Source organism: Meriones unguiculatus, chromosome 1 (genome assembly GCF_030254825.1).
Source record: "Meriones unguiculatus strain TT.TT164.6M chromosome 1, Bangor_MerUng_6.1, whole genome shotgun sequence".
NCBI lineage: Eukaryota > Metazoa > Chordata > Mammalia > Rodentia > Muridae > Meriones > Meriones unguiculatus.
In genome coordinates this window covers 86,097,881-86,113,042 of record NC_083349.1, presented here as the reverse complement: position 1 = coordinate 86,113,042, position 15,162 = coordinate 86,097,881, and the positions used below count along the sequence as shown (strand labels likewise).

The 15,162-nt window shown below is 37.1% G+C and overlaps 1 protein-coding gene across 1 annotated transcript; it reads right to left on the bottom strand.

The window, feature by feature from the left end:
• Positions 1–8,604: 8,604 nt before the first annotated feature.
• Positions 8,605–9,965, bottom strand: LOC110541364 (large ribosomal subunit protein uL4-like). The gene is given in 3 exon segments (XM_060393129.1): positions 8,605–9,749; positions 9,752–9,814; positions 9,817–9,965. Coding segments are annotated over 3 exon segments (1,239 nt in total). The 5' UTR covers positions 9,917–9,965; the 3' UTR covers positions 8,605–8,673.
• Between the last annotated feature and the right edge of the window lie 5,197 nt (positions 9,966–15,162).

Sequence of the window (15,162 nt, the reverse complement as noted above, 5' to 3'; positions counted from 1 at the left end):
TTTAATATCAACTCTTGGTCTATATACAGGTCTGTGCATGAGCACACAACACTGCATATGAGCACATATGCATATACCACATATTCACATGCATGTAAAACACACCAAAATAAATTAAGTTAAAGAAAATTTAAGGTTATACATTTTAATTTATTTTCTAACATTTCAAAAGTTATACTTATTAAGGTTAAAGTGACAGTAATGTACCATTCTTAGCAAGAAGAAGATTTTCAGTATTGGCTTTGTATTTAATCTGTCAGTGACAATAAGTTAAACAGAGAATGGACTCTTTACGAAGCCTGTATAGAAATTGCTTGTAAATAGTCTAGTTCATACTTTATCTGTCCACATATCATATATGTGTCACCTGTCTAGCAGATGAAATATTGATATTCAGGAACTGTCTCAATGTCTAGAATCTAGTATCTGGTCTACTATCTGTAGGAAAATATAAAGCATATATATATATATATATATATATATATTCCTAAAAGAAGGACATTTAGCTCAATTTCAATATATTTTGTTTTGTTTTTATAACAACAAAACTTTAAAAACTTACTATATCTCATTTAATATTCTCTAAGGAAGTAGAAGCTGCCATCAAAAGTCTCCCATTCAAAAGAAGCTCAGGGCCAGTCGATTTCAGCACTGAATTCTACCAGACCTTCAAAGCAGAGCTAACACCAATACTCTTCAAATTATTCCACAAAATAAAAACAGAAGGAACATTACCAAACTCATTCTATCAGGCCACAGTCACATTGATACTTAAACCACACAAAGACTCAACAAAGTAAAAGAACTTCAGACCAATCTCAGTTATGAACATTTACACAAAAAATACTCAATTAAATACTCACAAATGGAATCAAAGAACACATTAAAGATATTACCCACCACAAGCAAGTAGGCTTCATCCCAGGCACGCACGAGTGGTTCAACATATGAAAATCCATAAATCCACATAAACAAACTGAAAGACAAAAAACACATGATGTCAAAAAAGTATGAAAGGAAGAAGTCAAGCATCACTATTTGCAGATGATATGATAGTATACATGAGTGATCTCAAAAATTCTACCAGAGAACTCCTTCAACTGATAAACACCTTCAGCAATGTGTCTGGACACAAACTTAACTCATTTAATACTTACTCATATATTTTCAAATACAAAGGATAGTGTCAGAATGGAATATGTCAGGGCACTGGAAACTACCTTGCAGAAGCAAAGCTATTATACTTCTTGAAAACTACATATCTTTATACTATATTCTTAGTGAACTCCATTTCCATAAGCAAAATCAAATGACTTCTAGCAAAGGAAAGATATAAAAAGTGACAAACTTAAGTTTTTGTATCTTGTATTACTTTATAATGATTAAATGAAATTATAAATTGAACATCTCAGATACTGATTTAAGAACATTTTAACTTTTCTAAATGGGAAACTTGTGATTAATTTTTCATTTTATCATATTTAGTTGAAAGTATTATCTCAAAAAATTAAAAGTAATGATGTCATTTTTATTAAACTTGAAATTTGTTAAATCTATCCATTTTTCTAGCTCTATCTTTATATCTATTTCTGTCCTTTTCAAAAATTGTGTGTTTCCTATAAGCCCACACCTGTTTGTCTATATCCCCCATTTTTATTCATTATTAGCCAGATAGAGCCAAGTAATTGTGGTAATGATACTTGCTTTTTTGCCCAATGCTGGAATGCTAGTAAAGTTAGGTATGCCCTGGTTACTCGCATGCCTCACTGGGTGCCTGTGCCCATTGATGCCCCTCACGCTATGACTCTCTTCAGACAGTAAAGGGATCTTGGAACTACAGCCACCATTGTTACTACCATCTCATTGACGGCTGTTGGAGCTACCACCAGGGCATTAGCCATGAGTCATACTGGGCAGACTGCTCAGACCCTGAATAATCATATAGCCAATGTAGCTCATGCCTTAGATGTACAAAAAGGAATTAATGCTCAACTAAAAGGAGGCTTGATGGTGTTCAATCAGAGGATTGACCTCGTGCAGGAGCAAATTGATACCCTATGGCAAATCGCTCAACCTGGCTGTCAATGAAAGTATGCTGGACTTTGTGTCACTAGCATACAATCTGAGAATTTTTCCTGTGCTGCAAATCTGTCTAAACAATTGTCGAGCTATATTTTAGGTAATTGGACTGGAGAATTCGATACTACGATGGAGCAGCTGAGAGTAGCCATTGTCACAGTAAATTCTACCGGAGTGGACGCAGGACTAGCCACAGGATTATCAACATGGATTGCTGCAGCCATGAATCATCTGAAGGAATGGGCGGGCATGGGAGTGTTAGCAGGCCTTCTGGTGTTGGTCTCCTTGGTTTGCCTGTGGTATATATGCAAGATTAGAGTCTCACAACAGTGTGATGCAGCCATGATCATTCAGGCCTTTACAGCCATTGAAGCAGGACATTCTCCCCAAGCATGGTTGGATACCATAAAAAGCTAAAATGATACGCTCAGGATGCGAGGCTAAGCACTGCACTCAGGGTCAGCCGCTTTGGACCCAGAGAAGAGCATGTCTGATTGCATGCGGGTTGATGCCCCAGGTCCCGCCTCTGAGAAAAAGGTATCAGACGGGTCTGATGCTCTTTGGGTGGATGACACCTAAATGAACATCTGTACAAAGTCCCAATTTATTTCTAATATCAGAGATCAGACCTCTACTCTTGCCTGATGCGTCTAAAACAAAATGGGGAACTGTAGAGAGCTGCGGAATGCTATGCCTTAAAGATGGAGCTGGTTCCCGCCTTCCACCTTCCCGATGGTGAGTGCTCTCTGTCACGAACAACTCCACATTTGGCTAAGGCCGAGGATCTGGCTTGCTTCCATGTATGTGGACCTATCTGCATTGCCCCCGTGGCACGCCTGGGTTGGCTACCCAGAGGCTATTTAAGCTGTGGGCTGGCTTTCCCCGGGGTCCGAGGATTGTTCAATGTTCCTGAATAAACTGCATTGAAAAAAAAAAAAAAAAAAAAAAAGAAATAAACTCGGCTGAAATCAAAAACACAAATATGAAAAAAAAAAATTGTGTGTTCTTGAAATGCCTCAAAATTGCTGAAAAGTGATTAAAGCCAATTACTTAATACAATCATAAACAAAAAAAAAAAATAGCATAACCATGTTTTAGAAATGAAAAGTAAGGGGAACAAGGACTATTTCTAACAGGATCTCAAGGGCAGGCTCTTTGACCTCCTGACACTCCCAGGGGAGGAGCAATCCTGTTAGGCCACAGAGGAGGACTTTGCAGCCAGTCCTGAAGATACCTGATAAAACAGGGTCAAATGAAAGGGGAGGAGGTCCTCCCATATCAGTGGACTTGGAAAGGGGCAGGGAGGAGACCAGGGAGGGAGTGTGGGGTTCGGGAGGGAATGAGGGAGTGGGATACAGCTGGGACACAGAGTTAACAAAATGTAACTAATAAAATTAAAAAATAAAATTAAAAAAAAGAAAATATACTAAAGCAAATAAAAATATGATTTTATTACTCCAGTTTGATATGACATTGAATGTTCAATTTTTAAAAATTGACTTTATTACCATGAATCAAAGTGAGTCAAAAATTTCTCATTCCAAAATAAATCAGTCTTTTACTTACATATGCAGCTGACACATTCATATTGCAACAACGAAGATGATTTACAGTGTATTCTATATTAATCCTTTCTGAATAATTGTTATGATTAAATAAACTATTATAAAACTTTTATATAACTTTCTTTGTCAACTGTTTATTCATTTATCCAATGGTATGCTTGATATAAAACTTTCTGAGTCACTAAGGACATAAAAATAAATACAACGTACAACGTCCTTTACATCATGAATAATCAATACCTAAGCTTCCACCAATCCTCCTCTTTCTATGAGAATCTCTTCAGTGAGATTGATATGTAGAATACTCAATAACTGATGCATTGATTTAGTATGGCAACTATGATCAAGGAACTCTGTAATCTTCTGACTAAAAAACAAAGTAAAGCAATTAACACCCTTTGTAACATGTTCCCAGAATTTAGCTCAACTCTTGCCATTTTAGCTCACCATTCTCCTCTAAAAACCCACCAGATAAGTCTCCAACACTTGCCAAAATGAAGCAAATTACCTAACCCATCAAAAAGGTAGTTCAAATTTTCAGGGAGTCCCTGTATATACAATTTTTGCTTTTGGGCTTCTGTAGTTCTGCTTCTTGATAACAGAAATGTAACAACAAAGATGTAATGTTTTTGCACAAAAAAGACTGTATGACTGGAACTGCATGATTTTGGGCAAGTTTCCTCTGCAGCCACCAACCATAAGTACATACTTTCATTTCTGCTTTATATGTATACATGTGGTGTTCCCTGGTAGGCTTAATTTGAAACAATATGTATAAGAAAAAACTTTGTGTCTTATCCATTACTTTTTTTTTTTTTTTTTACTGAACCTATTGATCTAAATATTAATTCACCTACTCAATATGGATTTGTTGAAATGTTTTAGGGCATCAAACACTGTTAAAATTGGAAAATTAAATTAAATTTTCTCAAATTCTATTCTTTAAAATTCGTAGAAATTGCTTTAATGTTGTTGATTACTTTAATAAATAATCTCCCTATAAATAACCGGAGGTTAGGCTTATTAGAGTAAGTAATGTTCTTATGCTCTCTAGGCATAAGTTCTATACCTTTTTGAAGATATTAATTATAAATCACATTTTATCTGACTTTAAATGACATTGCTTCCCTAAGTTCACTCAGTACTGATTGATTATTTGTACTGAAAAGCACAACTATTTTCTCTTTCTTTTTTAGTTCATACTATGTTAAATTCTTCTATCAATTACTGTATTAGTGAAATTGAAAAAAAATAAATATTTTAAATTACGTCAGGTTGAAATATTGATAACTCTACACCTTTTGTTCCAGTCTCAATGCTTTTTATTTTACTTGCCAAAATATCCCAGCTAGATTTTCCAGTATTGTGTTAACCAGAGAATAAAGCAGACATCCTTGATGTTTTCTCCATCTCATGCATTTTTAGTAAACCATAAAAAAGAATAGAACATGATGTGTGCAGGTAAGTAAAGGAAACTGGGTATTGTTAAGTTAACCTAAAAAAAGCCAGACTGAAAAGGAACACTATTACATGTCTACCTCTCTATCTCTCTCTTCCCTCTCACTCTCATGTGTGAGTGTATACATTGTATATATTTTAATATTGGTGTAGGAAATGCTACTGGGGGTGGATTATGAAAGAGAATGCAGAGATCTAAAGAGAAGGGAGTACAGAAAAGGGTAATAAGGTATGTATATATCAGGAAAAGTAGGAAATTTTCTGGGAAAAAAAGAGGAAACAACAACGAATAAGGGAGAAAGGAAGGTCAAAGATACATGAAAAGAAAGTTTAATGATACATATGTTTGACAAAAGTTACAGTGGAATTTTTCATTTCAATGAAACCAAAACTTTAATTAAAAAAAAAAAAGTACAGAAAAGACAAAAGGCAAAATTACCACAAATGATCGTATGGTATTGAAATCTCCTACTTATCTCATTGTCACAAAGAATAATGTTTTATAAAAACATAAACATGAATCTATCATGCAAAATAAATATCAGGAAGTAGCAAACGTAACTACTATGGTGGTTAGACTTAGGAGTATTTAACATTAGATACAGCTTTTCTGGTCAACTTGGCTAGAAAGCATTTTACACCCTGAATTTGCATTGACTTAATAGAGTCTCTAGGGAAGACTGATTCTGTGTACATTTACCTTGTCCTTAAGTATAACAGATCTGGTAATGCAAATGTGAATGATCCACATTTTCACTTTTATTTCTAGAAAAAAGAAACCTGAAAATGTAGTTTATAAAAATTTTAAAAGTTAGTTGTCATGCATTTACACTCCCATTGGGGGAAAAATATGTAGAAACACTGCTTCCAAATAAAGTCAGGCAACAGCCTGTTGGCTTTAGTGATAACTCATTTTTTTTTCTCATTCCTCAATTGTACACACTAAGACACTTGGAAAATAAGATGCTGGATCTCTGTAATCCCTATAGTGTGCGCAAGATGATTATGGATTCATCTGCTATATGAATGTGACTGGAAATGGGTTAGTTAACTGCTATTTTAAATTCCAGTTCCATTCATAGACAACACAAATAAAATGCCATCAAAAATTTGAACAGCAGCAGGTATTTATGTAGAGAAATGAAATAAAATGAATTCCTTTATATGTTATGAAATTTTAAATTAAGGAAATAGCTTCAAGAATTTAACATTTTACAGTGTTATGTTCTTTTTTTTTCCTTTCTTGTGTTGTATTTTATTAGTTAAAAAACACTCATACAAAATCAAATTAATGTATTGTAGCATATGACATGTAGAATAGCGGACCAGTCGTGCAATTGTTACTTCATCAGTACTGATATACTTGAAAATTAATCTTTGCTGTAGACTTTATTGGATTCAGACTCCATATTCCGGTTAGGGCATTTGCAGAGATTTAATTGAGGATGTAATAATCACCTTGAATGAGGATGTCTCATATTTTAGCCTGACTTTTCAGACAAAAGAAAAAGAGAAAACCAGAGGAGGACCAGTGTTCATGTCTGCTTTCTGACATGAGAAGCACTATGATTAGATGCCTCCTGTTCTACTTGTCATTATACGTTGTATCAGCTCTCACATCATGAGATAAAAAAATCCTCCCTTAATTTTCTTCTGTCAATATTGAGAAAATTAATTAATCTGTCTTTTTTAAAGTTCTTTTTAAAATTTAATATTTTGTAATATGTTCACTTTACATCCCAGTTCCACCCTGCCTCCCTCTTCTACCCTTTATCCGTCTGTAATACTAAGAGAAGCAGAGCCCTCTCCCTTACCATCTGACCACAGATTCTCAAGTCTCATAAAGACTGCCTGTATCCTCTTCCTCTGTGTCCTAGCAAGGTATCCTCACCAGCAGAAAGTGATCAAAAAGCTGAGCACAGAATCCATGCCAGACACAACCTCCTCTTACTAGGGAATCCACATGGAGACTGAGCTGCCAACCCGCTGCATCATGCGTGGTCCTTTGTTGGTGCATCAGTCTCTGCAAGGACTCCTGGGCCCAGATTTGTTGGCTCTATTGGTATTACGGAACACCTGTCCCCTCCAGAGACTTCTATTCCCCCATTATTTCCTGTGACTCCCTGTGCTCTACCCAAAGTTTGGCTGTGAGTTTTAGTCTGCTTCAATACCCTGCTGAATGGAATCATTCAGAGGACTTCTATGGCAGGTTCCCATACTGTTCCCTCTCTTCAAACATTTCTGGTGTCTATTCCATTTGCCCTTATGACCAGGAGTGGCATAGCTGGTTCCTAAGGTATCATTATTCTCAATTGTCTGAGAAAGTGCCAGATTGATTTTCAAAGTGGTTGTACAAGTTTGCACTCTCACCAACAATGGAGGAGGCTTCTCCTTTCTCCCCATCCCCTCCAGCATGTGCTGTCACTTGAGTTTTTGATCTTAGCCATTCTGATAGGTGTAAGATAGAATCTCAGGGTAGTTTTGATTTTCAATTCCCTGATGATTAAGGATTGTGGAGCACATTTCTTTAAATGTCACTCAGCAATTCATTATTCCTCTGTTGAGAATTCTCTCTTTAGTTTTGTTCCCCATTTTTAATTATATTTTGTTTTGTTTTGTTGGTGTTTAACTTCCTGAGTTCTTTATATATTTTGGATATTAGCCTTCTGTCTGGTGTATTGTTGATGAAGACCTTTTCCCAGGCTGAATGCTGTTGTTTTCCTCTATTGACATTGTCCTTTGTCTTACAGAAGCATTTTAGTTCCATGAGGTCCTATTTATTAATTGCTGATCTTAGAGCATAAGCTGTTGCATTACATTCAGGAAGTTTTCTCCTGTGCCAATGAATTCAAGGCTTTTCTCCACTTTTCCTCCAACTGATTTAGTGTGTCTGGTTTTATGTTGAGGTCTTTGATCCACTTTTGTGCAGCGTGATGAATATGGGTCTATTTGCATTTTCCTTTTTGTAGGTATCCTGTTAGAGCAGCACATTTGTTGAAGATTCTTTTTTACCATTGTATATTTTTTTTGCTCATTTGTCAAATATCAAGTTTCCACATGTGTGGGGGTTTATTTCTGGGGCTTCAATTTGATTCCATTAATTCACCATTCTGTTTCTATGCCAGTACCATACAGTTTTTTTATTGCTGTTGTTCTATTGTACTGCTTGAAATCAGGGATGGAGATACCTCCTGAAGATCTTTTATCATACAGGATTGTTTCAACTATTCTCCGTTTTTTGTTCTTCAATGTGAGGTTGAGAATTGTTCTTTCAAGATCTGTAAAGAATTGTGTTGGAATTTTGATGGGAATTGCATTGAATCTGTAAATTGCTTTTGGTACAGTGGCCATTTTTACTATGTTGATCTTACCAATCCATGAGAATGGAAGATCTCTTTTCCATCTTCTGATATCTCCTTCATTATTTTTCTTCAGTGACTTGAAGTTTTTTGCTTTTTGTTTTTTTGGGCTTTTTTTTTGTTTGTTTGTTTTTCACTGCATCTTTGATTAGGTTTTTATTCAAATAGACCTGTCTCTATTTGTTCTATGGAATGATACAAATTTTAATAGTTTATGCAGCAGGCTTTTTTTCTTCTGCAGTAGGTTTCTTCTCTGCTGACTTCTTCTCAGCTGCTGGCTTCTTGACTGGGGTAGCCTTCTTTCCTGCAGGCTTCTTCATCTCCTTGATATCTACAGGCTTCTTTTCTTTCTTGCCTGCAGCCCCCTTCTCTGCCACAACCTTCTCTAACTTGGCTGCCAGTGCTGCGGCTGCTGTTTCCAGTTTCTTCACGCGGAGTGTGTGATTTCTGGCCTGGCAAAGAGTGGTATTCCTGCGCATAGTCTTTGCGTAAGGGTTCAGCTTCAACATGATTCTCCGGTTTTTCAGTGGATTCTTCTTCAAGACTCTACGCTGAATCTTCTTGCGTGGTGCTCGGAGGGCTCTTTGGATTTCCGGGCTTTTCAAGATTCTGCTAAGGTCTGTGTTCATCATCTTGTGCATGGGAAGGTTATAGTTACTCTTGAGGGTAGCAGCCTTACGCCAAGTGCCATATAATTCGTCTAACTTCCGGAAAGCACTTTCAGTCCAAATGCAGAAATGTCCCACATGCCCACCAGGAGCAAGTTTCAAAATGTTCAACTTGCTTACATTAAGCAGAGTAATACCAGGGATGTTTCTGAAGGCCCTGATGATCCCATTGTCTTCGTTATAGATGATGCACGGTCCCCTGCGCTGGATGCGCCGTCGGTTTCTCATTTTGCCCTTGCCAGCTCTCATCCTCTGAGAGGCATAGACCTTTTTGATGTCATTCCAGGCTTTAAGTTTCTTAAGCAACTGAACAGCCTCCTTGGTTTTCTTATATCCCTCAACCTTATCTTCCACCACCAAAGGCAGCTCAGAAACTTCCTCAATTCGATGACCTTTAGACATCACCAAAGCTGGTAAGGCTGAGGCAGCCAGAGCAGAACAGATGGCATATCGCTTTTGGGTTGTGTTCACTCTGAGGTGCCAACGACGCCAGGTTTTGTTTGGCGCAAACATGCGGCCCCCACGACACATATTTCCAAAGGCACCCTGGCCAGAACGGTGGGTCCCACCACCTCGAACTCTTGGAATTCGAGCTACAGCTCTGCCAGTACCCCAAGACTAGCAATGGTCTGGTGATCTGCCAATTCACTGACGGCATAGGGCTGTCTGTTGTTTTTCCTCAGGTTGGTCGAATGGGAGCTTTAAACACAGCTGGCAATTTGACATTCTTGCCAGATGACTCCCCCTTTTCAGAATACACTGATATGAGGGGACAGGCACAAGCCATGGCGGGGAGAGGAGAAGGCCACGATCCTCTCAACCCTGCTGCTCCCACAGGAAAAAAGGAATTTTTTTTTTTTAATATAAGTTTTTCATTTGTTTTGTTAGGGTTACCATAATACTTTGGTTTTTTTGTTTGTTTGTTTTTGTTTTTGTTTTGTGGTTCTTGTGAAGGGTGTTGTTTCATTAATTTCTTTCTCCTTCCATTTGTATTTTGTATACAGGAGGGCTTCATATTCTTTTTGTTAATTTTGTATCTAGTCACTTTGCTGAAGGTGCTTATCAGCTGTAGGAGTTCTCTGCAGAATTTTTGGTGTCATTTATATATACTATTATATCATCTGTGAATAGTGATACTTTTACTTCTTTATTTCCAATTTGTATCCCCTTGATCTAGATTAGTTGACTTATTGCTCTGACTAAGACTTCCAGTACTATATGTAATAGATACGAAGTGAGTGGTCAGCTTTCTCTTGTCCCAGATTTAAATGTAGTGTAGGTTCTCTCCACTTTGTTTGATGTTTGCTATAGGCTTGCTGTCTATTTATTTTCCTATGTTTAAGTATGCAGATTGTATCACTGATCTATGATTTTAAACATGAAAACAGTTGAATTTTGTCAAATGCTTTTTCAGCAACTAAGGAGATGATCACATGGCTTTTTTTTTCAGTTTGTTTATATGATGGATTACATTGATGGATTTCCATATATTGAACTACCCCTGCATTCCTGGGATGAAGCCTACTTATTCATTTTGGATGTCTTTGATATATTCTTGGATATGGTTTGTGAGTATTTTATTGAGTATTTTTGTGTTAATGTTCATAAAAGAGATTGGTCTGAAATTCTCTTTCTTTTTTGGGCTTTTGTGTGGTTTAGTTATCAAGGTGACTGTGGCCTCACAGAATGAGTTTGGTAATGTTCCTTCCATTTCTATTTTAAGGAATACTTTGAAGAGTATTAGTAGAATAGTTTGAAGGTCTGGTAGAATCCTGCACCAAAACCATCTGGCCGTGGGCTTTGTTTGATTGGGAGACTTTTGATGGCTGCTTTTATTTTCTTAGGGTATATAGGGCCATTTAATTTGTTTACCTGATCTCAATTCCACATTGGTGAATGGAATTTATCTGGAAAAAAATGTCCACTTCATTTAGATTTACAATTTTTGTGGTGTGTAGGCTTTCGAAGTAAGACCTAGTGATTATTTGGATTTATTCAGTGTTATATCCCACTTTTCATTTCTTTGACTTGGATAGTGTCCCACTGCCTTTTAGTGAGTTTGGCTAAGGGTTTGTCTCTCTTGTTGATTTTCTCAAAGAACCAGCTCATAGTTTCATTGATTCTTTGTATTTTTTCTTTATTTCTAATTTATTGTTTTCAGCCCTGAGTTTGATTATTTCCAGTAATCTATTCCTCTGTGTGTCTGCTCATTTTTTTTTCTAGTACTTTCAGGTGTGCCATTAAGTTGTTTGTATGGGATTTCTCTAATCTCTTTATGAAGGCACTTAGTGCTACGAACTTTCCTCTTAGCACTACTTTCATTGTGTTTCATAAATTTTGGTATGTTGTACATTCATTTCCATTAAATTTTAGGAAGTGTTTAACTTCTATCTTTTTTTATTCCCTGATCCAGTTGTCATTGAGTAGGGAGTTATTCAGTTTACATGAGTCTGTAAGGTTTTTCTTGTTGTTGTTATTTCTGTTGTTGTTAATGTCCAGTTTTAGTTCACCTTGATCTGATAGAATAAAAGTATTATTTCAATCTTCTTATATCTGTTGAGGCTTGCTTTGTGACCCATTATCTGGTCAATTTTGGAGTAGGTTCTTTGAGGTGCTGGGAAGGTAAATTGTTTTGTATTTGGGTGAAAAGTTCGGTAGATGTCTGTTAGGTACAATTGTTTCATGACATCCGTAAGTGTCATCATTTTTTGGTTTGGCTTCTGTTTTGTTGATTCTTCCTTTGATGAGGATCAGTGTTAAAATCACACACTACTGATGTATGGAGATCAATGGCTGGTTTAAGTTTTATCAATATAGGTGTCCTTGTATTTGGGGCATAGATATTCTGAATTGCGATGCCAACTTGGTGGAATTTTCCTTTGTTGAGGATGAGGTGTCCTTCTTCATCTCTTTTAATTAATTTTGGTTGAAAGTCTATTTTATTAAATATTTGAATGGACACACCTGCTTGATTCTTGGGTCCATTTTCTTGGAAAACCTTTTTCCAGCCATTTACTCTCAGATAATATCTATCTTTGTGGCTGAGATATGTTTTGCGTATGCAACCTTACATAGGGTTCGGTTTATGCATCCATTTGTGTCTTTCTATTGGAGAGTTAAATCCACTGATATTGTGACTGATTAACGACCTGTGGTTGTTAGATCCTTTTATTTTGATTATGGTATTGTTAGTGTGTTTGTATGCAGTCTTGTGTCACTTATGACCTAACTTATTTTTTATTTTTATTAATTACAGTTTATTCACTTTGTATCCCAGTTGTATCCCCTTCCACAACCCCTCCCCATACGACCCTCCCTCCCTCTTCTTCTCCTATACCCCTCCCCCTGGTTAATGATAGGGGAGTTCCTCCTCCCTTCCATTTGACCATAGACTATTAGGTCTCATCAGGACTGGTTTCTTTGTCTTTCTCTGTGGACTGGTAAGGCTGGTCTTCCCCTCAGGGGGGAGGTGATCAAAGAGCCAACCACTGAGTTCATGTCAGAGATGGTCCCAGTTCCTATTATTGGGGAACCCTCTTGGACACTGAGCTACCATGGGCTACTTCTGTGCAGGGGTTCTAAGTTATCTCCACTCACAGTCCTTGTTTGACTTAACTTCTTTATTGGCTCTCCTAAACATAGTCCTATCTAATCCTATGCTCTGAGACTTCAATACTCTTGGATTGCATTGAAGTCTTTTACTATTTCTACAACATTTTCTTCAGCAAGCAGCAAATAAGCTGAGACACAACAGATCATTTCTATCCCTAAGGAATTTGCACTTCTTTCAGAAATTGTGATATATTCCTCACTTCTTCAGCTGTTGGTGGGATATCCATGTGAATATGCTTGATGGATTACATTCATTGGAAGAGTGCTCCAATCCATAATATTAATGTTTCATGTTCTATCCATCACTAGGGTCACGCAAATCTACTTGACTCCTTGCATTACTTTCCTAGAGAAATGAACAAACTTCTCAACACCTCATAAAAATCACTACTGATATACTAGACATGAATCAATATAAGTATAATGTATTAAAGCACTGAGCAAATACTTATATATAGTGTAGTCAGTAGAATTCTATTTTATTAGTATAAGATATAAATACTAACATATATTTACATACACACAGGCACATACATATATGTGTGTATATATATACAATATATACTTACAGGTGTATATATATATATATATATATATATATATATATATATATACTTGTAGTAGTAATATTGACCCAGGAAGCTGAATTTCCAAAAGTCCTACCCCTAGAAGCAATTGCAAGGAACAAAATCACTGCACTAGATTTCTCTGAAAAACTTACAGAAAGATACATCACCAAGGAATCAGAAACAAACAAGCACTACCATTCAGAATATTTCAAAAAAATATTTGAGCTCATTTGTTTTGCAACCTGTCAGTGTAACAATGATGACCTCCTTGAAGAAAAATGAAAAATAAACAAATTTTAAATGTCCAGAAAGTTCTTTTGCTAAATGCGTAATCTTACTACCATAACATGGATTTTTAAATGTATTTTAGCTTCCTTTAGGCCATTTCTTCAGTTATTTATAATTTATAGAACCATGGAAAGGAGGGAGTCTCATAGTCTGTTTTAAAATAAATTTGCATAATATTATGTGAGCTTTGTAATCCCTGTGAGATTCTCTTTTTCCCTCCAAGGAGAATGTCTTAAGCCAGAGGAAGTATCTATATAGCATATCAGCAGAATGTTTTGGTTTGTTAAATATAGAGATAAATTTCTCTGCAGATAGTGATATATTTTTATTCATTGTAGAAGGAGATGCTTCATGAACAGAAACAAACTTGTGGCTTAGGGAGACCTTGTACTGAGCAGTGACTAATCTGATTAGAATAGCTCCTTGCAAGAGGATGAGGGGGCAGATAGGGAAAGCAGGTTAAAAAGCACTGAGAAGATTGGCAGGTGCTATTTAATCTAACTTAAAGTTTAATCTAACACTCCTTTTGTTACAGTTTCCATTCCTGTTCCCACAGTCCCATATCAGCACTTCACAATTGATCATTACCTTATATCTTCATTCATTTGTACTGTAATGCTTTCACAAACAAAGCAAAGACATTTTTCAGTGACACAACAAGCAGAAGTTCAAAAGTTTGCTGAAGATAACAAAATAAAATCTTATTTTCTAGTAAAATTTAAGAGGGGCATGAGAGGAGATGAGGGAGGGAGGGTGGGTTTGGGAGGGAATGAGGGAGGGCCTACAGCTGGGATACACCATGAATAAACTGTAATTATTATAAAAAATAAAAATTTAGATACTGCTGTGTTAAAACATTATAAAATACTCTAAAATGTTGTAAAAAGGAAGACTTTAGCATTTCATGATTTTGGAACAGATGCTGAATCTATACAGTAGAATTCTATTTGATTAGTATATATTTATATATCCAAATACTATGTGCTCCAAGACAACAGTGACCAGCAAACAGCATATTTGAGGGGCATAGGATCTGAAACTCCAAAATTGGTGAGTGGGGAGACAGCTGAAGCCAGAATATTGACAATGAGGTTTCCTGGGCTAGAGGGGACTACCCATGAGCTGAGACTATTTGAATCCGGGTTACCTGCAGATATCTCCAGAGACTGAGAGTGGCACTTCCCTTTGATGGGCCTCCCTCCTTGGCTGAGGCAGCCCTCAGTGCCTGCTGCTCCAAGCATGGACCTCCTTGCTCAATAACTGAGACAGCAGAGGCAGGTCTCCCAGTTCAGCAGCAGCCATACAGGTCTCCCAGCAGGCCACTGTATGCTCTTCCCAGGACTACTGGAAGCTGTATAGGCTTCCCGGGGCCTCCTATATCTATAGGCAGCTGTACAGGCTTCCCAAGTCCTTCCAGGGGGCAACTGTCCTGGTCTCCCAGGTCTTTGGCAGCAGTGGGCAGCTGTATGGCCCTCCCAGGGCCTCCCAGTTGGTGGCTGCACCAGCCTCCCAGGCCTGTGGCAGCAGCAGCAGCACCAGCAGGGTGGCAGGTAGCCCTAACAGA